Source organism: Anomaloglossus baeobatrachus, chromosome 6 (assembly GCF_048569485.1).
Source record: "Anomaloglossus baeobatrachus isolate aAnoBae1 chromosome 6, aAnoBae1.hap1, whole genome shotgun sequence".
Taxonomy (NCBI): domain Eukaryota; kingdom Metazoa; phylum Chordata; class Amphibia; order Anura; family Aromobatidae; genus Anomaloglossus; species Anomaloglossus baeobatrachus.
Window position 1 is genome coordinate 421,198,549 of NC_134358.1, and position 24,461 is coordinate 421,223,009.

General features: G+C 50.3%; 1 protein-coding gene across 4 annotated transcripts in view; it reads right to left on the reverse strand.

The window, feature by feature from the left end:
* Positions 1–24,461, reverse strand: part of EZH2 (enhancer of zeste 2 polycomb repressive complex 2 subunit) — a 152,916-nt gene that overhangs the window by 46,569 nt on the left and 81,886 nt on the right. For 2 of the 4 annotated variants that reach the window (XM_075315160.1, XM_075315161.1), the window contains exons 8-15: positions 21,155–21,318; positions 18,902–18,993; positions 18,520–18,760; positions 18,257–18,426; positions 12,472–12,566; positions 10,728–10,768; positions 10,251–10,388; positions 9,969–10,147 (exon numbers count right to left, since the gene is read on the reverse strand). In XM_075315160.1, the coding sequence (XP_075171275.1) occupies positions 9,969–10,147; positions 10,251–10,388; positions 10,728–10,768; positions 12,472–12,566; positions 18,257–18,426; positions 18,520–18,760; positions 18,902–18,993; positions 21,155–21,318 (1,120 nt within the window). Of the gene's footprint in view, positions 1–451; positions 493–9,968; positions 10,148–10,250; positions 10,389–10,727; positions 10,769–12,471; positions 12,567–18,256; positions 18,427–18,519; positions 18,761–18,901; positions 18,994–21,154; positions 21,319–24,461 lie in introns of all 4 variants that reach the window. The other 2 variants (XM_075315164.1, XM_075315162.1) reach the window with 2 other exon arrangements.

Below are 24,461 nucleotides of genomic sequence, written 5' to 3' on the forward strand. Positions count from 1 at the left end.
CAACGTCAGAAAATAAAGTTGCATCGTAAGGAAGGAAAAAACAAAATTTTAATGAATTTCACAGTTGTTAATGCAACAAATGACATTGCAATTCACAGTAATAACCTCACCGCGGCAAAGCAGTTCACAGTCGCAAGACAGACATTCAGGTGTGTGAACATAGCAAGCATAAGCCGCAAATGAAAAAGAAAAAAATAAATATTTCACAAAACTGCACCTACTGCCAGGCACTCATTCAATGGCAATTTTCTTTCTTTCTAAGCCACAAAGAAATGGAAAACATGAAGAATAGAGGATTAATGAGACCTGCTCTCACATGGCCGTGTCTCATGATCGTTGTGGGAGGAATGCGGTTTGAAATGGCCAGCTCACGCTCTGCACCATTCCTAATGTCCAGGCAGCCATACCGCCCATTCACGTGCATCTATTTCAAAAACTCAAGAGGCCTTACCTAGCAATTCTGCCTCTTTGCCATAATTGGACCATATCAGTCTGCAGAATCAAGTGTTATTGAAAGAGGATGGGGGGGCAAACAAAGACAGGGTATTTGTTACATTCCTCTAACCCAAGAGAAAGGCAACGTTACTTAGATGTGACAAATGTCTGGCAACATGTGGATCATTCAATGTATGTGTCCAGGGCGGTTATACACAGGGGTTCTATCACGGAGGAGCCCTTAACACAAACTATAATCCTAGATCAAGTTGCTGACATATTGGAAAGAAAAAAAATCCCTTAAAAGTGGTTGTCCCATAAACGAAAGGACTCTTAGTTCAATAGATAACAGAAGATTAAGCAGTTTCACAATTGGATGCTTTTAGAAAAATATTGCCGAGCAGAGAAACTTAATGCTGTGCCTGCTGTGTAAAGCTATGTGCGCACGTTGCGTACAGTCAGTGCAGAAATTTCTGCAGCGATTTAAAAAGCACACGTGCGCTTCAAATCGCTGCAGAAAGAGTCCGTAGTGAAAAAAAAAAGCCGATTTCATGCACTCTGACTGCAGCTCCTCCCATAGACATAGATAGAGCGGGCGCTGCAGGCAGAGCGCAGGAAAGAAGTGACATGTCACTTCTTAGAACGCGCGCTTCGGGCAGCAGCCGAAGCGCTGCGCTCTAATACGCCACGTGCGCACATCTCCTGCATAATCTTCACATATTATGCAGGGTACGCAGGACGCATGCAGTTACGCTGCGATCTGCACCGCAGTGTAACTGCATGCAAATATGCAATATGCGCAGATAGCCTTACTGTCTGTGACAAAGGGAAAACTTTTCTCCTTTAGCTGCAATACTGCTCTAGAAAATATACAAATTGTCTCCTCAAGGAGAAAAGTTTTCCCCTACATTGTAGCTACAAGTCTCCTCACTGGCAGCCAGATTGGTTTGTCAGTCTCCGCAAGGAGAAAGGTTTTCCCCTTCGACACCAATATAGCCTCTCATACAGACAGATCATATCTCATACTTTGCACTAAGAAGAGACAATCACCCCGAAACACCGTGTCTGCAAATTGAGATTCGGATCTGGCATAAATCCTATGTCATATGAAAAGGCTTGTTAAAAGGGTCACTTTTGACTTTTAGGATTGCTACTTCCAATAGGAGGCACTAGTTTGTTTCCTTCCTCCCTGAAGAGACAATTTGCCTGCACAGGTAGAAGAAAGCTTTTCTACTAATCCCACAGGGACCCTCCGAGCATCTGATCAGTATGACTGTACTGCTCGTTCCTTTCATCTACGTAGTGATGGTAAGTGATAAGGGGGATCTTGCAGCTAGTCTTAATAAATCCCCCCCAGTGCAATACAACAGCTCAGTGTCAGACAAAACACACTAACAAAAAAACAGTATATTTCTGGTCGCTGATCCTGTACGGTCATGAATTGAGTTGAGCTCACAGGCCCTCTACTACGGCACACACCATTGCTACTTAGATTGAAGGAACAGCTAGGGAGACGTAACGCCAGGCTGAGAAGCTACAAGGGTCCCTACCAGTGGCATTAGTAGAGATTATTCACGTATCAGTCTTCCCCGTACCATGTTCTGTGGGATCAATACAGCACAAGCTACCAGCAGTTATTGCAGCTTTACTGACCAGCTGTTTCACAGGATACAGCAGGGCTGCGGATAGAAGTATCTTTTTAACCCATCCAATTGTGAAACTGCTTAACCTTCCATTATAAATTAAGCAGCACTTTTCTTCATGGAACATCCCCTTTAAATAAAATATTAAACTGCCCTTCCTGAAATATGACAACCTTACTTACCGAACCATGTCACATGGGCAGATTATCATGACGATGGACTACAAGTACCCAGTACTTATCGCCCAGACACATCTTTTCAAGATTTACCATATTCACTATGATTTAGCCTCAATTCATTAACATTGTGTTACGTGCGCTGGTCTCTGACATGAGCCCTTTCGCTTTACAATGACTGTTGACCACACATTTGACACATACTAAGTCAGAGTCATCAAACATATTTTAAACATTTCCTAAAAGTCATAAATTCTGAGTCAAGGCACCTTAATCCCATTGTGGTAGGTTTCTATGTCCTTTACTTATGAAGAGAAAATGCCACAGACAACAATTTGTATACTGGACATGTAGTCTACTAAAATGGACAAGAGGGAGGAGCGCTACTAGTTTTCAAGCACTCATCACCTTTAGGAATAAAAGGTCCCCACAAGTATAAAAAAAAATATAACAAAAATCATCTGAAACTGTCTATTTTATCAGGATGAGTCAACCATCTAATGTTTAAACACCACTCCTGATTGTGCCTACATGGATTATATAGGCCCGTAAGAACGGTTGGCTGAAATTTAAAGGGAACCTGTCACCAGTTTTTTGCCCTATAAACTGCGGCCACCACCAGTAAAGCCCTTAGATACAGTATTCTGGAATGCTGTATATAAGACCCAAGGCCACTCTGTAGAACGTAAAAAAGAGAATTTTGTTTACTTACCGTAAATTCTTTTTCTTATAGTTCCGACATGGGAGACCCAGACCATAGGGTGTATAGCTTCTGCCTCCGGAGGACACACAAAGTACTACACTAAAAGTGTAGCTCCTCCCTCCGAGCATATACACTCCCCGGATGACAAATCCAACCAGTTTAGTGCAAAAGCTGAAGGAGGACATCCACCCATAAGTAGAGATAGAGTAAAACCCGGAATAACCGGAACCTCTGTCTACAACAACAGCCGGTGAAAACACACGGAACAAGAAAGCTGCCAACAGGCAACAGGGAGGGTGCTGGGTCTCCCATGTCGGAACTATAAGAAAAAGAATTTACGGTAAGTAAACAAAATTCTCTTTTTCTTCATCGTTCCTTATGGGAGACCCAGACCATGGGACGTCTCAAAGCAGTCCATGGGTGGGAATAAACAGAAACTGAGAAGTAGGCAAACCTAACTTCACAAATGGGCGACAGCCGTCCGAAGGATGCGTCTGCCCAAGCTCGCATCTGCCGAAGCATGAGCATGCACTTGGTAGTGCTTCGAAAGGGTGTGCAGACTAGACCAAGTGGCAGCCCGACAGACCTGCTGAGCCGTAGCCGAAGAGGCACCGACAGCTCTGGTCGAGTGCGCCTTAATCCCCGGCGGGGGAGGCACCTAAGAACATTGGTAGGCATCGGATATGGCCGACCTAATCCAACGAGCTAGGGTCGGTTTAGAAGCCGAGAGACCCTTACGCTGACCTGTGGTCAGCACAAAAAGAGAGGTGCACCGCCTAAGAACAGCGGTGCGTGACACATAGATCCGTCCGCACCAAATCTAAAGCATGCAACGCTTTCTCAAAGCAATGCACAGGTGCCGAACAAAGGGAAGACAATGAAATGTCCTGGTTAAGGTGGAAAGGAGACACCACCTTAGGGAGAAGGCCCGAAGTCGGACGGAGAACCATCTTGTCTTGGTGAAAAAAACCAAAAAGGGTGACTCCGAAGAGAGCACAGTCAAATCAGAGACTCTCCTGAGAGAAATTATGGCCACCAGAAAAAAACACTTTTCTGTGAAAGACGAAACAACGAAACCTCCCTAAGAGGTTCAAAGGGGGGTTTCTGTAAGGCCGTGAGGACCAGATTAAGGTCTCAGGGATCCAGAGGCCGCCGGTAAGGCGGAATGATGTGAGATGCGCCCTGCATGAAGGTGCGCACCTGGGCCAGCCGGGCGATACGCCGCTGCAGCAACGCTAACAGAGCCGAGACCTGTCCCTTGAGGGAATTGAGGGACAGTCCTAGCTGCAGACCGGACTGTAGAAAGGGCAGGATGGTCGGCAAGGAAAAACGGCCAAGGGGCATGGCCGGAAGAACGACACCAGGACAGGAAAATTCTCCAAGTCCTGTGGTAAATCCTGGCCGAGGAAGACTTCCGAGCCTGAGTCATAGTGAAGATGACCTCGGAAGGAATGCCTGAAGCCGTAAGGATTCAGGGCTCAAGAGCCACGCCGTCAATCTGAGAGCCGCAGAATTCTGGCGGAAAAACGGACCCTGTGAGAGAAGGTATGGGCGGTCTGGGAGATGCCACGGCACCTCTACGGACAGACGGAGCAGGTCTGGGAACCAAGCTCGCCTGGGCCAGTCTGGGGCGATGAGTACGACCCGACGGCCCTCCATTCTGATCTTGCGCAGGACTCTGGGCAAGAGAGCTAGGGGAGAAACACGTAGGCCAGACGGAACTGGGACCAATCTTGAACCAGTGCGTCCGCTGCCAAGGCCTGAGGATCGTGGGAGCGAGCCACGTAAACCGGGACCTTGTTATTGTGCCGGGATACCATTAGATCCACTTCCGGAGTGCCCCGCCTGCGGCAGATTGACCGGAACACTGCCGGATGCAGGGCCCACTCGCCGCTGTCCACGGTTTGACGGCTGAGATAATCTGCCTCCCAGTTTTCAACGGCTGGGACGTGGACTGCGGATATGGTGGACTTTGAGTCCTCCGTCCACTGAAGGAATACGTTGAACTTCCAACATTGCTAGGCGGCTGCGAGTCCCGCCTTGGTGATTGAAGTAGGCAACTGCTGTCGCGTTGTCTGACTGGACTCGAATGTGCTTGCCCAATGACAGGTGGTGAAAAACTACGAGAGCTAGGAGTACAGCCCTGATTTCCAGCACATTGATTGAGAGGGCTGATTCGGACGGAGTCCAAGTGCCCTGTGCTCGGTGGTGGAGAAACACTGCTCCCCAGCCGGATAGACTGGCATCCGTGGTGAGAATCACCCAGGACGGGACCAGAAAGGAACGTCCCTGGGACAGAGAGAGGGGCCGAAGCCACCACTAAAGAGAGCTCCTGGTCTGTGGCGACAGAGCCACCAGCCTGTGCAAGGAAGAGGTCCGCTTGTCCCAACAGCGGAGAATGTCCAGCTGCAGGGGACGCAGATGGGACTGGCAAAGGGAACCGCTTCCATTGACGCCACCATCTGACCCAGCACCTGATGGAATGACGGGGGCGGAGCCTCAGCAGAGAGCGAACCGCCAGATGAAGGGACTGCTGTTTGACTAAGGGCAGCTTCACAAGTGCCAGCAGAGTCTCGAATTGCATCCCTAGGGACGCAAGGTCCTGGGTCGGAGTCAGAGTGGACTTGCAAGCGTGGCGAGAGTGAGCGAGACACTCCGCTGAGAGTGAGCGAGACACTCCACTGACAGTCTGCACTGGATGAAGCCTTGCTAGAAGGTCGTTCAGGAAAGGAATCACTACCAACCCCTAGAGGTGCAGAACCGCAACCACTGCTGCCATGACCTTGTGAATACACGAGGGGCCGCGGCGAACCCGAAGGGGAGAGCCACGAATTGGAAATGTTCCTCTCCGATTACAAAACGTAGCCAACGCTGGTGAGAAACTGCGGTTGGCACAAGCAGAAAGACATCTCTGATGTCGAAGGATGCTAAGAAATCTCCTTGAGTCATTGACTGATCGCAGAGATTCCATGCAAAAAATGCCGCACCTGACATGCTTGTTGAGAAGCTTGAGATCCAGGTCGGAAAGCACCGTCCTTTTCGGGGACTAGGAAGAGATTTGAGTAGAAATCTCAGAACTGTTCCCAGTCGGGAACTGGTACAATTACTCCATTGGCCTGCAAGAATGCCACGGCCTGTGAGAAGGCGGCGGCCTTGGAGCAGGGGGGGAGTTGACAGAAAAAATCTGTTTGGCGGGCTGGATAGAATTCTATTCTGTAGCCGTGGGAGATGGTAACCCACACCCACTGATCGAAGACGTGTTGAAACCACACGTCGCCCAAGAGGGAGAGCCTGCCACCGACCAAGGACGTTGCTGGCGCGGCCAGATAATCAAGAGGAGGCTGCCTAGTGGCCGCAGCTCCTGCGGACTTCTGAGGACGTGGCTTCATGCGCCAGTTGGTTTACGGACCTTGGCTGAGTTAGTGGACGAGGCCGAGGGCTTAGAGGACGACCAGTTAGAGGAACGAAAGGAACGAAACCTCGACTGGTTCCTGCCCTGGACAGGTTTCCTGGGTTTGTGGCATGGAAGTACTCTTCCTGCCAAAAAACTTCCGTAATAATTTCATCCAGTTGTTCACCGAATAGACTGGTCCCAGCAAAGGGAACCCAGCAAGGAACTTCTTAAAAAGCATTTGCCTTCCACTCTCGAAGCCACAGGAGCCTGCGGATAGCGAGGGAAGTAGCCGAGGCCACCGCAGTGCGGTGACAGTCTCCAGCATGGCAGACATGGCCTAGGATGAAAAGACTGAAGCCTGGAAGTTAAGGCAACCACTTCGGGCATAAAGTCCCTAGGTGAGGGGATGCATCTCCTCCAGAGAAGCAGAGATGGCTTTGAGAGCCCGCACTGCTGCAAAAGATGGGGAGAACGAGGCCCCTGCCGCCTCATATATAGATTTGGCCAGAAGGACAACCTGGCGGACAGTGGGATCCTTAGAGAGGAGCCGTCAGCCACTGATACAACTGTCCGGGCTGAAAGCCTAGACACCGGAGGGTCCACCCTTGGTGAATGAGCCCACTCCTTGACCACCACTGGTGGGAGGGGGAAACAGTCATCAGAACCACGCTTTGGGAAGCGTCTGTCAGGACAGGCTCTGGGCTTGGACACAGTGGGCTGACAAACTGGAGTGGTTAAGGAACACACTCCTTGTTCTCTTAAGGTATACTAATGCCTTTCTGCCAGAGTAGAATGCACCCCTGATACAGGCTGATTGAGGTCCAGTACAAATATAATGGACACAATCAAATCATTAGCATCTGCGTCACCTTCGGACAGATCAATGTACATGACGTAGCGTCCGAGCCCCTAGTAAAAGCATCCTCCTCGTCCTGCGAGTCGGCTCGTGAATCAGAGCTGCGGGACGAGGAAGGAAAGGGGACCCTGCGACTCCATTTTAGGAGGACGGGGACTGAGAGCAGATGAGGAATCCTCTGTGAGCTTTGCTGAGCGAGCCGCAGCAGCAGAAGCGCCCTGAGAAGGGGGCTCTGATGCATGCTCAGCAGTGTCCGGGACAGCTGTTTCCTGGAGAGAGGGATTCTGCCCAAACCGGGGGATCAGCCACCGGAGCCGGAGCAGCTGGAGGGACCACTGATTAGCTACCAGGCTGAGGGACCACTATGTTAGAGCAAGCATCACAATGTGGTTATGTGCTCGGTACAGGCAGTACGAGTCTACATGCAGTGTATAATAAGAACAGCCTTGCAGCCTTGCTCTGATGTGAGGCATGCTGCAGAAGTGGGGGCTCTGTCCAGAATGACCCCCAGCAGAGTATATAAACAGAGTATATAAGCAGCTGCACAACCGGAGGTTGTGGCTTGCCAGACCGTTTAACATAGGGACATCTCTGTGCCCTCCAGATCCCCCAGCCCAGGCCTCCATTTGTCACAATGTGGTTATGCAAGGAACACACTCCCTGTTCTCTTATCAGCCACTGATACAACTGTCCGAGACATTGAGAACGCTGAGAAAATGGCGCCGGAGCGAGGAGAGGGGGCGGGGCCTACTCTGAGAGCAGGATCTGGAGGGCAAATGAGGTATACAGGGGAGGGAATCTTTCCTCAGTGAGGAGTGTCCGTTCCCTGTGCTGAACAGCCGCTGGGCGGAGCCACACTGTCCCTCTGCACTGACTGACATGCAGGGGTAGAGAATCGAAACTAGGCCTCAGGCGAAGCCGGGGCCTAGATTTAAACATGCGGCCAGCGTGCAGGCACCATCGGCGCGGTTCTCCAGTGAAAACTGGAGAACCGGCCGGAAATGTTAACAAAGTCAAATAACACACTCTCCCCAACATATAAAGTACAAGGGACCCCTGGAAAGACCACTGTCATAACGTCTCAGTACTTAGCTTGTGAGACGCAGGTGCCAGGTCCCTGGGAGGTGAGCGCTCCGTCCGGCAGGATCCTGAAAAGGGCTGCGGATGGAGACCGGTCTCCTGCAAAGCAGTGAGAACCGTGATGGCTCCCACTTCAAGCCAGAGCCCCAGGGGATGGTGAAGGAGCGCGGCATGTGAAGGCTCCAGCCTTGTAAAATCAACCTTAACAGCACCGCCGACACAGTGGGGTGAGAAGGGACATGCCGGGAGTCCAGATTGGACCAGCTTTTCTTCCAAATCTTTGAAATCAAAAATCAGAGGATGCATGTGTGTGTGTGACCTCCTGAACACAAAGCATTGAACTGGTTGGATTTGTCATCCGGGGAGTGTATATGCTCGGAGGGAAGAGCTACACTTTTAGTGTAGTACTTTGTGTGTCCTCCGGAGGCAGAAGCTATACACCCTATGGTCTGGGTCTCCCATAAGGAACGATGAAGAAAAACACTTTATAATACTCACCTAAACCGGTCGCTGCGGTGGATGTGGGTCAAATGGGTGTCTTCGTCCTCCGGTGCCGGCTCTTTCAGCCATCTTTGTCGCCGCCACTTTCATCCTTCTGAAGCCAGGGTGCATGACACGTCTGATGTCATACACACTCGCCGGCATTCAGGTCCTAAGCAGGGGCACTTTGATCTGCCCTGAGCAGGGCAGATCAAAGTATTATAGTACGCATGCGCGGGACCGGCGAGTGTGTATGACGTAGCCGCATCATGCACACAGGCTTCAGAAGGAGGACGAAGATCGCTGAAAGAGGAGGCACCGGCACCAGAGGACGAAGATACCCATTTGAGCCACATCCACCGCAGCGATCTGTTTAGGTGAGTATTATAAAGTGTTTTTTTTATGTTCTACACAGCGGCCTGGGCTCTTATATACAGCATGTTAGAATGCTCTATAGAAGAGCCCACTGGTGGTGGCCGCAGCTTATAGGACAAAAAAAAAAAAAAAATGGTGACAGGTTTCCTTTAATCTACCAATCAATTTGTTCGGAGTGAAGATTTGATTTTAGCAGTTGAGTTGCTCTAATAAAAAACAATAATGTTTTATCAAGCTGCGCATATAGGGGGGAGTCACGAGAGATAACAGTCAGGCGAACAAATCATTCTGATGACATATAAAAAATGTTTATGGCCATTTGGTTATAATGACAAAGCTCATATTAGTGCTCGTCCTTCATGTCTCCAAGTTAAAGTGGTTGTCTGATACTTATACTTCGGATAGGTCATCAATGTAAAAATTATCAATACCAGATCAGTGGAAGTGTGACTCCCGACGCCCTACCGATCAGCTGCTTCCGGTGCCTGCCAGAAGTGATTGGTTGATGTGCTGAACAGCTAAGCTCCGTCAACTGCATAGTGGCGCACAGAAGTACTGTGCAGTACCCAGCCAGGCGCAGCGCCATCAGTATTAAAGTACCAGACAACCCTTTTAAATACAGTCTCAGTAAACCGTCCCACATTATAGAGTAACTTTTTTTTCTTAGTCTTCTTTGCACCAGTGTAAATACTTGGATTGTGCACATTTTATGCTTATGATACCCTTATATTGTTAGAAATGCAGGGGGGAAACCTGTCAGCTTATGGAGAACTTGCCCCCTGTGTAAGTTCCTAAAGGAATAAAGGACATTAAGCAGGTGACTGACCTTTTTGGATCCACGCTGAATGCTGCAGTTTTTGCAGGATACATTTTTGCTGTCCCAGTGATCAGCAGCACCACAGGTGAGACATAAGTCCGGGTCACACTCCCGCACAGCCAGGTAACATGGGCATTGCTTGGTGTTACACTGCGCTTTACAACGACATCCTGGGAACCGGTTTTGGCCTTCATATAAAAAAGAAGACAGTTTGTGTTAGATGGAGGAAAATAAAACCATAACATACACACATGCAAAACGTTCAAATCTTAAAACAAAATTTGTTTTTACCCTTTAACTTACACTCGGAGCTGCACTGACAGAACTTCTCACAGAAATTCTGTGCAATTACACAGGGACAAGAGCCGTCGCAGGGCTGACGAGGGTGGTCGCAAGGCTGATAATTGTAAACATGATTAGAGGAACCATCTGCAAAAATTAAATTGTGAAGATGCAATGTAAAGTAAGGAACCATTTGATATTTTAGAAAGGTCCACCCTTGGATGAAATGAACGGGAAGAACAGGATGCTGCTGCTCTGGCCTGTACAGTCCACAAAAAAGCAGCTCTCCTGTTGGGAAATGAAGAACCACCAAGTCTGAGGCTTCCCAGAACAAAACAGCAGAAGATAGCCGTCTCCACTCCCGATGAGGACCATCTTGCTTAATTCTGAAAGGTCTGTGTTGCAAATTTCGGCATTTGGAAGATTTCATTCCAACAGCTGAAAACATCACATTCAGACTACAGGCTCTATGAATACAGGACATACCTTTTTTCAACTGAATTTTTCTGCAATGTGCGGCCCACAACCTGTAAAAGTGAACATTTCAATATTAGACATAAACAGTCGCCACAGTAAGAAAAATCCTCCATCGTGTGTGATAAATTCTCCAATATCCTCAGTGGCCGCAATTAAACCCAGTCATTGAATTTACCTTTGATGTAATAAATTAGCTGCCGGACAATTGGGCATAACATATGAAAATGTCATCAATCCAAATACCGTATATACTCGACTATAAGCTGAGGCACCTAAGTTTGCCACAAAAAACTGGGAAGACTTATTCACTCGAGTATAAGCCTAGGGTGGGAAATGCAGCAGCTACTGGTAGCAACGTGCCCACACTGGCCCCTGTAGCGACGTGCCCACACTGGCCCCTGTAGCGACGTGCCCACACTGGCCCCTGTAGCGACGTGCCCACGCTGCCCCCTGTAGCGACGTGCCCACGCTGGCCCCTGTAGCGACGTGCCCACGCTGGCCCCTGTAGCGACGTGCCCACGCTGGCCCCTGTAGCGACGTGCCCACGCTGGCCCCTGTAGCGACGTGCCCACGCTGGCCCCTGTAGCGACGTGCCCACGCTGGCCCCTGTAGCGACGTGCCCACGCTGGCCCCTGTAGCGACGTGCCCACGCTGGCCCCTGTCGCGACGTGCCCACGCTGGCGCCTGTCGCGACGTGCCCACGCTGGCCCCTGTCGCGACGTGCCCACGCTGGCCCCTGTCGCGACGTGCCCACGCTGGCCCCTGTCGCGACGTGCCCACGCTGGCCCCTGTCGCGACGTGCCCACACTGGCCCCTGTCGCGACGTGCCCACACTGGCCCCTGTAGCGACGTGCCCACACTGGCCCCTGTAGCGACGTGCCCACACTGGCCCCTGTAGCGACGTGCCCACACTGGCCCCTGTAGCGACGTGCCCACACTGGCCCCTGTAGCGACGTGCCCATACTGTCCCCTGTAGCAACGTGCCCATACTGTCTCCTGTAGCAACGTGCCCATACTGTCCCCTGTAGCAACGTGCCCATACTGTCCCCTGTAGTAATGCGCCTTCTAATAATGTGCTCATCCTTTAGTGATGTCCTCCTACTGTGATCTCAGCCAGTAAACTGGCTGCTGCTGTGGTCATCTGCGCTTTATTGCAGTTAAATGGTTTGCGGTGGCACAAATCATTTAAAGTGAAGTAAAGCGCTGACAACAGCAGCAACAGCTCCTGCACCGGCCATGATCACGGAGGGGTTTGTGTGCCTGCGGTCCGCAAGAAGCAGGTAAGTGGACACTGCGGGAATGGAGGATAGGTGAGAGGATTTTTGTGGGACCCTCACTTGAGTATAAGCCAAAGGGGGGAGTTTTCAGCATATAAAAAAAATGGGCCAAAAAAAAAAAAAACCTCGGCTTATACTTGAGTATATACGGTATCGTATTACCGTTCACTGTCTCTGGATCATGTTCCTACACAGTCTGACACCATTAATTCAGTGTGGAGGGTGTCAGGTTGTAGTGACAGGTCATAGTAACAAGGTGAATTGTGTTAATTTGTTCACACGTTTACAGAAAATTAACAGACGCATAGTACACTGCGGACATGCTCCAGTATGGTTATTTCATGGGTATTTACTAAGCGATGTTTCAGGAAACTTGGGAGGACCTCTTGTAAATTTTGACAAAGTAAAAATATATCCTTTACATCTACAGCTAAGAATACCTACACATCTTCAGTACATTAAAATAGAAAATGTACCTGTGTTTCCGTTTCTTCTTTCTTGGCGGTGTATCTACATCTTCAGCAAGAACTGGAGCAATGATATTAGATTCCTTTACTCTAAACTCATACACCTGCAACAGAGTCAGCAAACTTACACAGTAAGCTTAAATTACATTCCCAAATACACAGTATGACTTTTGTAGCCAGACCTTAAAGGCGTCACCTCATTGTAATGTTACTCACCAAAGACGAAGTACTTGTAACAAAAAAAAATTTAAATTTATGCCTTATTGAAAATCATCTCCATTCTCAAGAACAGAGGGATCGTTAATGTTTTTGTTTACTGATCATCGGCAAGGTTACCGGCCACTGCTGCAGTCTCAACAAGGGTGACCAGTCTGAGACAAGGAGAGCAGCGATTACAAGGTAAAGTTTACAAGAGCTGCTATGTAGCTGGCTGGATCCAGTCCCCCTGCTTTACTCAGATGTTACTAGGTCCATCAGAAAGTGAGCAAGCAGTGAAATCATGCCACTGATCTGTACTGTGAATCATCAGGAGTGCACTGCCCCAAGGAAAGCAGGAAGGTGGGAAGCAATGTGCTCCTGTTTAAAGGAAACCTGTCACCAGATTTCTCCCTATGCAACTAAAAGAAGGGAATTTTGTTACTTACCGTAAATTCCTTTTCTTCTAGCTCTTATTGGGAGACCCAGACGATTGGGGTATAGCTACTGCCCTCTGGAGGCCACACAAAGCACTACACTAAAAGTGCAAGGCCCCTCCCTCTCTGGCTATACCCCCCCGTGGTATCACGGGTACTCCAGTTTTAGTGCCAAAGCAAGAAGGAGGAAGCCAACAACTGGTTTAAACAAATTAACTCCGAGTAACATCGGAGAACTGAAAAACCGTTCAACATGAACAACATGTGTACCCGCAAACAGCAAAAAACAATCCCGAAGGACAACAGGGCGGGTGCTGGGTCTCCCAATAAGAGCTAGAAGAAAAGGAATTTACGGTAAGTAACAAAATTCCCTTCTTCTTCAGCGCTCTATTGGGAGACCCAGACGATTGGGACGTCCAAAAGCTGTCCCTGGGTGGGTAAAGAAATACCTCATGTTAGAGCTGCAAAACAGCCCCCCCCTACGGGGATGTCACTGCCGCCTGCAGGACTCTTCTACCTAAGCTGGCATCCGCCGAAGCATAGGTATGCACCTGATAATGCTTGGTGAACGTGTGCAGACTCGACCAGGTAGCCGCCTGACACACCTGTTGAGCCGAAGCCTGGTGCCGTAATGCCCAGGACGCACCTACGGCTCTGGTTGAGTGGGCTTTTAGCCCTGAAGGAACCGGAAGCCCAGCAGAACGGTAGGCCTCTATAATTGGTTCTTTGATCCATCGAGCCAAGGTGGCTTTAGAAGCCTGCAACCCCTTGCGCGGACCGGCGACAAGGACAAAAAGTGCATCGGAACGGCGCATGGGCGCCGTGCGGGAAATGTAGATCCTGAGTGCTCTCACCAGATCTAGCAAACGCAAGTCCCTTTCATACCGGTGAACCGGATGAGGATAAAAGGAAGGCAATGATATATCCTGATTAAGATGAAACGAGGATACGACCTTAGGGAGAAACTCCGGAATGGGGCGCAGCACAACCTTGTCCTGGTGGAACACCAAGAAGGGAGCCTTGGATGACAGAGCAGCCAGCTCAGACACTCGCCGAAGCGATGTGATCGCAACAAGAAACGCCACTTTCTGTGACAGGCGAGAAAAAGAAACTTCTTTGAGAGGCTCGAAGGGCGGCTTCTGGAGAGCCACTAGTACCCTGTTCAGATCCCATGGATCCAACGGCCGCTTGTACGGGGGCACAATATGACAGACCCCCTGCAGGAACGTGCGCACCTTAGGAAGACGTGCTAGACGCTTCTGAAAAAACACGGATAGTGCCGAGACTTGCCCTTTAAGGGAGCCGAGCGACAAGCCCTTTTCCAACCCTGATTGCAGGAAAGATAGAAAAATGGGCAATGCAAATGGCCAGGGAGACACTCCCTGAGCAGAGCACCAGGTTAAGAAAATCTTCCACGTTCTGTGGTAGATCTTAGCAGAAGTTGACTTCCTAGCTTGTCTCATTGTGGCTACCACTCCCTGGGATAATCCTGTTGACGATAGGATCCAGGACTCAATGGCCACACAGTCAGGTTCAGGGCCGCAGAATTCTGATGGAAAAACGGCCCTTGAGACAGCAGGTCTGGACGGTCTGGAAGCGACCACGGTCGGCCGACCGTGAGATGCCACAGATCCGGATACCACGATCTCCTCGGCCAGTCTGGGGCGACGAGTATGATGCGGCTGCAATCGGATCTGATCTTGCGTAGTACTCTGGGCAAGAGTGCCAGAGGCGGGAATACATATGGGAGGCGGAAGTGCGACCAATCTTGCACCAAGGCGTCTGCCGCCAGCGCTCTTTGATCTCGCGACCGCGCCATGAATGCCGGGACCTTGTTGTTGTGCCGAGACGCCATTAGGTCGACGTCCGGCACTCCCCATCGGCGACAGATTTCCTGAAACACGTCCGGGTGAAGGGACCATTCCCCTGCGTCCATGCCCTGGCGACTGAGGAAGTCTGCTTCCCAGTTTTCTACGCCCGGGATGTGAACCGCGGATATGGTGGATGCTGTGTCCTCCACCCAATTCAGAATGCGCCGGACTTCCTGAAAGGCTTGCCGGCTGCGCGTCCCTCCTTGGTGGTTGATGTATGCCACCGCTGTGGAGTTGTCCGATTGGATTCGGATCTGCTTTCCTTCCAGCCACTGTTGGAAGGCCAGTAGGGCAAGATACACTGCCCTGATTTCCAGAACATTGATCTGAAGGGTGGACTCCTGCTGAGTCCACGTCCCCTGAGCCCTGTGGTGTAGAAACACTGCTCCCCACCCCGACAGACTCGCATCTGTCGTGACTACTGCCCAGGATGGGGGCAGGAAGGATCTTCCCTGAGACAATGAGGTGGGAAGGAGCCACCATTGCAGAGAGTCCTTGGCCGTCTGGGAAAGAGAGACTTTCCTGTCTAGGGAAGTCGTCTTCCCGTCCCATTGGCGGAGAATGTCCCATTGAAGTGGACGCAGATGAAACTGCGCAAAGGGAACTGCTTCCATGGCTGCCACCATCTTCCCTAGGAAGTGCATGAGGCGCCGTAAGGGGTGCGACTGGCCCTGAAGGAGCGATTGCACCCCTGTCTGTAGGGACCGCTGCTTGTTTAGCGGAAGCTTCACTCTCGCTGCTCGAGTATGAAACTCCATGCCAAGATACGTTAGTGACTGTGTCGGTGACAGATTTGACTTTGGAAAGTTGATGATCCATCCAAAAGTCTGGAGAGTCTCCAGCGTAGCCTGTAGACTGAGTTGGCATGCCTCTTGAGAGGGTGCCTTGACAAGTAGATCGTCTAGGTAAGGGATCACCGAGTGTCCCTGAGAGTGCAAGACTGCTACCACCGCCGCCATGACCTTGGTGAAGACCCGTGGGGCTGTCGCCAGACCAAATGGCAGAGCTACGAACTGAAAATGGTCGTCTCCTATCACAAAACGTAGAAAACGTTGATGTTCTGTAGCAATTGGCACGTGGAGATAAGCATCCTTGATGTCTATTGAGGCAAGGAAGTCTCCTTGAGACATTGAGGCAATGACAGAACGGAGGGTTTCCATCCGGAACCGTCTGGCGTGTACAACCACTTTCTCTGCTGAGGTTTGCTTGATCTGGGCTGGGGTAAAGAGGAGTCTTTACCCTTGGACTGTTTAATGATGTCAGCCAATGGCTCGCCAAACAGTCTTTCTCTAGACAAAGGCAAGCTGGTTAAACATTTTTTGGAACCAGCATCTGCTTTCCAGTCCTTTAACCACAGTGCCCTGCGCAAAACTACCGAATTGGCAGACGCCATTGAGGTGCGGCTGGTAGATTCTAGGACCGCATTGATAGCGTAAGACGCAAACGCGGACATCTGCGAGGTAAGGGACGCCACTTGCGGCACGCAAAAACTGCAAAGTCTGACCCTGACACCGGGGCAGGACTTACAGGCGTCTCAGCCTGGGTCACTATCTCTCCTGACTCCGGCTGGCGAAGCAGCACCGGATCTGAGCATTGCACACAATGGGGGTCTTTGGAACCTGCTGGTAGAGCAGTCCCACAAGCAGCACACACAGTGCACACAGCCCTAGCCTTGGCAGCTTTGCGTCTTGTGGATGACATGCTGCTGCTTCCTCAGAGCGATCTGGGGTATTCAGCCAGGAAGCGACCTTACAGTGCAAGAAATCAATAAATCTCTATGTCCAGTGACACAATACACTAACATACACTGAGGCACTAGAGGGGCCAGCTGAAAAGCCGCTTACCGCCCGCTAAAGAGCGGGTGTGTGGTCTTCCAAAGCCCCTCAGTCTAGGTCTCCCAGAGCCTTGCGTCCTTCTTCCAGCCAGCCATGCATGTAATGGCTGCCGGCGTCCTGAGGGAAGAAGGGGGGCGGGCCCTGGGCGTTCCTGACCAAGAGCGGGAAGCCTGCTCCCTCTGTGCCTAGTGTGAGGGCTGGAGCATGTAAATCAGGCTCCAGCCCTCCTCGCTGCCGTGAAACAGCGTCTCTCCCCTACCCTGATTGACAGGGTGGGGGCGGGAACGATCGGAGCTGCCGGCGTCCTAGGCCCAAAAGCCGGGGACTAGAGTTATAAACGCCGCCGCCGTAAAAGCGCGGTCGGCGTATCCCCGGCGCACCACAAGTCACAGCAGCGCCGCCCGGTCCAGTGAGGGTCGGCGCTGCGTTCCCAGAACACAAAGTCCCCCAGATGACTGTAGGAACACCAGCTCAGTGTACGGTCCCCGGCGCACTACAACACCCAGCCAGCCCGGAGTGTGTCTGTGCCTGCCGGGGACACAGAGTACCTGTATGATGCAGGGCCCGGTCCCTGATGGTACTCCTGCTCCGTATCCATCAGGTTCTGATGGGTCTGTGGATGGAGCCCGGCGACAGAGCTTTGAGGCCGGCAGGATCCCACTTCCACAGAACCCCCAAGGGGATGTGGAAGGAAAAACAGCATGTGGGGCTCCAGCCCTGTACCAGCAATAGGTACCTCAACCTTACAACACCATCCAGGGGTGAGAAGGGAGCATGCTGGGGACACTATATGTGTCCTCTTTTCTTCCATCCGAACTAGTCAGCAGCTACTGCTGACTAAAATCTGTGGAGCTATGCATGGAATGTCTGACCTCCTTCGCACACAAAGCTAAAACTGGAGTACCCGTGATACCACGGGGGGGTATAGCCAGAGAGGGAGGGGCCTTGCACTTTTAGTGTAGTGCTTTGTGTGGCCTCCAGAGGGCAGTAGCTATACCCCAATCGTCTGGGTCTCCCAATAGAGCGCTGAAGAAAGTTATCGTAGGCCAGACTTCGGCACAACGTGGAGGATGACGGGACAGTCGTCATCAATTCAAATCAACACAGGGGACGGCGTACAGCAGCAGGAGGGAGAAACAAAGGAGAAAGAGAGGGCGCCCTTTAGGCCCTACTAAAAAAATTTACATACGAAAAGGTAATATTTATAAAGTTGTTTTTGCGGTCTGAAAAGCGGGCCAGATACAAGGCACACCTTCATAGAATGCAGCCCAGGAGCTGCAGAAGGTGGTAGTTTTAGTTGCATAGGGAGAAATCTGTTGACAGGTTCCCTTTAACAACCCCTTTAACAGTACTACATAAACAGAACTGAGGATAAGCAGATGCACCATTAGCTTTCTTCTGCCATTCTACTGCGGTCCTAAAAAATATTTAAAGCTCTCTCCACAAGCAGAATTACCTGGCGACATGTCTTTGTACCAATCAACCTTGCAATTGCACAGAAGTTGTCGTAATAGGTGCCAATCAGAACTCTAAACAAAGAGGCTTCAGCTCCACTCCATTCCACGTTCTCAGGGTCCTCAATATTTGGCTTTAGTTTGACTGGTGTTTGGCAACGAGAGTTCGCTTCTTTAAATAAAAAGAAAAAATACCATCTAATACCAGACTACACAGAGCACCTCCAATCCGAACCAAAAGCATCTTAATGACCAAATCAATTACCAGAGGAGCTGGAGGTGTCATCTTTCTTTTCATCTTCTTCTTTATCATTGCTCTCCCCACTGGTCTCAGTCCCGCCTTCCCGGTCACTATCTGTGTCCTTTGATTCTGAAACATTAACTGTTGGTGTGCTAGGTCTGCTGGTGCTGTTGGGAAGTCTACCTCTTCGGCGACCACCTGGACGCTTAGGTGGGGTCTTTATCCGCTCTGCTGTCAAAGCGGCAGCAAATTCTCTTGCTCCTTCCTATATTAGATAAGCATGCTTTTTAATGTAAGCTTAATAGCAATGTTCAGTAAATGGCAATCTATCCTTTTCTAGACATTTAGGAGTTTAGTGAATGGCTTTAGAAAACGACAATGTAAGAAAACCTCAAAATCAGCTTACCAATAATTGGTAACAATTGGGTCCACAAGGTTTTCCATCATTTGCACCCTCATTGTTTTTTCTTTTGTATGTATTTGGAGTGGCATGAAAAGCTAAAACACAAACACAAGATGAAGTTTAAGTAACCAAGAAATAGAAAATTGTAAACCTGAAGGATTAATGCAATTATTATAAAGGCACAAGAGGTTTGCACAGTACTCTAGTAGGCTGCCGACAACTGAGGAGGAATCGGAGATTTGCTGTGGTCATGGCCAGGATGAAGGCGGCACACGTTTATTTAAAGGATAGTTTCATGATAATGGAATAGTCTGATCACCTGTTATGACCGCATTATAAGAGCTAAATACCAGACACTTGTCATGAAGGGGTGAATAATTCTGTAGCTGTCTTTCAAATTTCAGTCTAAAGGCCCCGTCACACTAAGCAACATCGCTAGCAACATCGCTGCTAACGAACAACTTTTGTGACGTTGCTAGCGATGTTGCTGTGTGTGACATCCAGCAACAACCTGGCCCCTGCTGTGAGGTCGTTGGTTGTTGCTGAATGTCCTGGGCCATTTTTTAGTTGTTGCTGTCCCGCTGTGAAGCACAGATCGCTGTGTGTGACAGCGAGACAGCAACAACTAAATGTGCAGGCAGCAGGAGCCGGCTTCTGCGGAGGCTGGTAACCAATGTAAACATCGGGTAACCAAGACGCCCTGTCCTTGGTTACCCGATATTTACCTTTGTTATCAGCCTCCTCCGGCTCTCACTGTCAGTGCCGGCTCCTGCTCTGTGCACATGTAGCTGCAGCACACATCGGGTTAATTAACCCGATGTGTGCTGTAACTAGGAGAGCAAGGAGCCAGCGCTAAGCATTGTGCGCTGCTCCCTGCTCTGTGCACATTTAGCTGCAGCACACATCGGGTTAATTAACCCGATGTGTGCTGTAACTAGGAGAGCAAGGAGCCAGCGCTAAGCATTGTGCACTGCTCCCTGCTCTGTGCACATTTAGCTGCAGCACACATCGGGTTAATTAACCCGATGTGTGCTGTAACTAGGAGAGCAAGGAGCCAGCGCTAAGCATTGTGCGCTGCTCCCTGCTCTCTGCACATTTAGCTGCAGTACACATCGGGTAATTAACCCGATGTGTGCTGTAACTAGGAGAGCAGGGAGCCAGCGCTCAGTGTGCGCTGCTCCCTGCTCTCTGCACGTGTAGCTCCGTGCGCTGGTAACCAAGGTAAATATCGGGTTGGTTACCCGATATTTACCTTAGTTACCAAGCGCAGCATCTTCCACGCGGCGCTGGGGGCTTGTCACTGGTTGCTGGTGAGCTCACCAGCAACTTGTGTAGCGACGCTCCAGCGATCCCTGCCAGGTCAGGTTGCTGGTGGGATCGCTGGAGCGTCGCAGTGTGACATCTCACCAGCAACCTCCTAGCAACTTACCAGCGATCCCTATCGTTGTTGGGATCGCTGGTAAGTTGCTTAGTGTGACGGTACCTTAAAAGTGGAGAAACCACTTGTTATCTTACTTGTGTGTTGATCCATTGAATACTGTCCTTGTTTTATTACAAGCAGCAGAATCTTTGGCTCTGTACATCTGGCTGCAATGATTTGTGTGGGTACCAAGTGTAAGACCCCCCCTGACCTAATACTGATAAATCACAGTCAAACGCATCCAGACAACTGACATCTTTAGCTTATAAAAGCTGAGGACAAAGAGCGCAAATAGGGTGTTACCAGATATTAAAATAGCGGTGTGTAAAGTTTACACTCACCTTATAAGGTTGTGAGGGTCACAACCACCAAGAAAGAATAAAGACAATGGCAGATGCCGCAGCCCCCACGTGGAGGAATCTTCAGTGCTGGTGAGGAGAAGTGGGGGTTAATGCCGTGCTGTCGCCAAGAAGGAGGAAAAAAAAATTGTTGATTTCATGATAAAATGTTTTATTCCATAGGTCAACGCATTTCAGGGCTCAAGTCCCCTTCTTCAGGACCAAAAAAGACAATAATAATAAAAAAAAAACAAACACAACAATACAACTGTATTGTTGATTTTTCTTTTTTGGTCCTGAAGAAGGGGACTTGAGCCCTGAAACGCGATGACCTATGGAATAAAACCATTTTATCAAATCAACAATTTTTTTTTCCTCCTTGGCGACAGCGTGGCATTAAACCCCACTTCTCCTCTCTGGCACTGAAGATCATCTTTAGCTTATAAGAGAAAGGACATCTGCAGGTTCAATAAACCTAAAGTAAAAGTATGCACTTACGATGTAAAAAACAGTCGTACTTGAAACAGCGCCTACAAAACAAAGTGTGGAATGAATGTAGGCTCTGCTCTCTTTGTACAGATTTTGCATTTGGTCCATCAATATTTGGCGTGCATTCTGGAGGTAGCGCTCCTGGCAACTGTTGTTCTGTTAATTCCTTGTATCTGTTAGGAAAGACAATGGCAAATTCAATGTCGTAATTAAAAATCACAACATCTCAGGAACACACATTACAGTTCAACGTGTTCACAGAAAACAAGAAGGGAATTTTGTTACTTACCGTAAATTCCTTTTCTTCTAGCTCTTATTGGGAGACCCAGACGATTGGGGTATAGCTACTGCCCTCTGGAGGCCACACAAAGCACTACATTAAAAGTGCAAGGCCCCTCCCCCTCTGGCTATACCCCCCCGTGGTATCACGGGTACTCCAGTTTTAGTGCCAAAGCAAGAAGGAGGAAGCCAACAACTGGTTTAAACAAATTAACTCCGAGTAACATCGGAGAACTGAAAAACCGTTCAACATGAACAACATGTGTACCCGCAAACAGCAAAAACAATCCCGAAGGACAACAGGGCGGGTGCTGGGTCTCCCAATAAGAGCTAGAAGAAAAGGAATTTACGGTAAGTAACAAAATTCCCTTCTTCTTCAGCGCTCTATTGGGAGACCCAGACGATTGGGACGTCCAAAAGCTGTCCCTGGGTGGGTAAAGAAATACCTCATGTTAGAGCTGCAAGACAGCCCTCCCCTATGGGGAAGCCACTGCCACCTGCAGGGCTCTTCTACCTAGGCTGGCGTCCGCCGAAGCATAGGTATGCACCTGATAATGTTTGGTGAAAGTGTGCAGACTCGACCAGGTAGCTGCCTGGCACACCTGTTGAGCCGAAGCCTGGTGCCGTAATGCCCAGGACGCACCCACGGCTCTGGTTGAGTGGGCTTTTAGCCCTGAAGGAACCGGAAGCCCAGCAGAACGGTAGGCCTCTATAATTGGTTCTTTGATCCATCGAGCCAAGGTGGCTTTAGAAGCCTGCAACCCCTTGCGCGGACCAGCGACAAGGACAAAAAGTGCATCGGAACGGCGCATGGGCGCCGTGCGGGAAATGTAGATCCTGAGTGCTCTCACCAGATCTAGCAAACGCAAGTCCTTTTCATACCGGTGAACCGGATGAGGATAAAAGGAAGGCAAGGATATATCCTGATTAAGATGAAACGAGGATACGACCTTAGGGAGAAACTCCGGAATGGGGCGCAGCACTACCTTGTCCTGGTGGAACACCAAGAAGGGAGCCTTGGATGACAGAGCTGCCAGCTCAGACACTCGCCGAAGCGATGTGATCGCAACAAGAAACGCCACTTTCTGTGACAGGCGAGAAAAAGAAACTTCTTTGAGAGGCTCGAAAGGCGGTTTCTGGAGAGCCACTAGTACTCTGTTCAGATCCCATGGATCCAACGGCCGCTTGTACGGGGGCACAATATGACAGACCCCCTGCAGGAACGTGCGCACCTTAGGAAGACGTGCTAGACGCTTCTGAAAAAACACGGATAGTGCCGAGACTTGCCCTTTAAGGGAGCTGAGCGACAAGCCCTTTTCCAACCCTGATTGCAGGAAAGACAGAAAAGTGGGCAATGCAAATGGCCAGGGAGACACTCCCTGAGCAGAGCACCAGGTTAAGAAAATCTTCCACGTTCTGTGGTAGATCTTAGCAGAAGTTGACTTCCTAGCTTGTCTCATTGTGGCTACCACTCCCTGGGATAAGCCTGTTGACGATAGGATCCAGGACTCAATGGCCACACAGTCAGGTTCAGGGCCGCAGAATTCTGATGGAAAAACGGCCCTTGGGACAGTAAGTCTGGACGGTCTGGAAGTGACCACGGTCGGCCGACCGTGAGATGCCACAGATCCGGATACCACGATCTCCTCGGCCAGTCTGGGGCGACGAGTATGATGCGGCTGCAATCGGATCTGATCTTGCGTAGTACTCTGGGCAAGAGTGCCAGAGGCGGGAATACATATGGGAGCCGGAACTGCGACCAATCTTGCACCAAGGCGTCTGCCGCCAGAGCTCTTTGATCGCGCGACCGCGCCATGAATGCCGGGACCTTGTTGTTGTGCCGAGACGCCATTAGGTCGACGTCCGGCACCCCCCAGCGGCGACAGATTTCCTGAAACACGTCCGGGTGAAGGGACCATTCCCCTGCGTCCATACCCTGGCGACTGAGGAAGTCTGCTTCCCAGTTTTCTACGCCTGGGATGTGAACCGCGGAGATGGTGGATGCTGTGTCCTCCACCCAATTCAGAATGCGCCGGACTTCCTGAAAGGCTTGCCGGCTGCGCGTCCCTCCTTGGTGGTTGATGTATGCCACCGCTGTGGAGTTGTCCGACTGGATTCGGATCTGCTTTCCTTCCAGCCACTGTTGAAAGGCTAGTAGGGCAAGATACACTGCCCTGATTTCCAGAACATTGATCTGAAGGGTGGACTCTTGCGGAGTCCACGTCCCCTGAGCCCTGTGGTGTAGAAACACTGCTCCCCACCCCGACAGACTCGCATCTGTCGTGACCACTGCCCAGGATGGGGGCAGGAAGGATCTTCCCTGAGACAATGAGGTGGGAAGGAGCCACCATTGTAGAGAGTCCTTGGCCGTCTGGGAAAGAGAGACTTTCCTGTCTAGGGAAGTCGTCTTCCCGTCCCATTGGCGGAGAATGTCCCATTGAAGTGGACGCAGATGAAACTGCGCAAAGGGAACTGCTTCCATGGCTGCCACCATCTTCCCTAGGAAGTGCATGAGGCGCCGTAAGGGGTGCGACTGGCCCTGAAGGAGAGATTGCACCCCTGTCTGTAGGGACCGCTGCTTGTTTAGCGGAAGCTTCACTCTCGCTGCTCGAGTATGGAACTCCATGCCAAGATACGTTAGTGACTGTGTCGGTGACAGATTTGACTTTGGAAAGTTGATGATCCATCCAAAAGTCTGGAGAGTCTCCAGCGTAGCCTGTAGACTGAGTTGGCATGCCTCTTGAGAGGGTGCCTTGACAAGTAGATCGTCTAGGTAAGGGATCACCGAGTGTCCCTGAGAGTGCAAGACTGCTACCACCGCCGCCATGACCTTGGTGAAGACCCGGGGGGCTGTCGCCAGACCGAATGGCAGAGCTGCGAACTGAAGATGGTCGTCTCCTATCACAAAACGTAGAAAACGTTGATGTTCTGTAGCAATTGGCACGTGGAGATAAGCATCTTTGATGTCTATTGAGGCAAGGAAGTCTCCTTGAGACATTGAGGCAATGACAGAACGGAGGGTTTCCATCCGGAACCG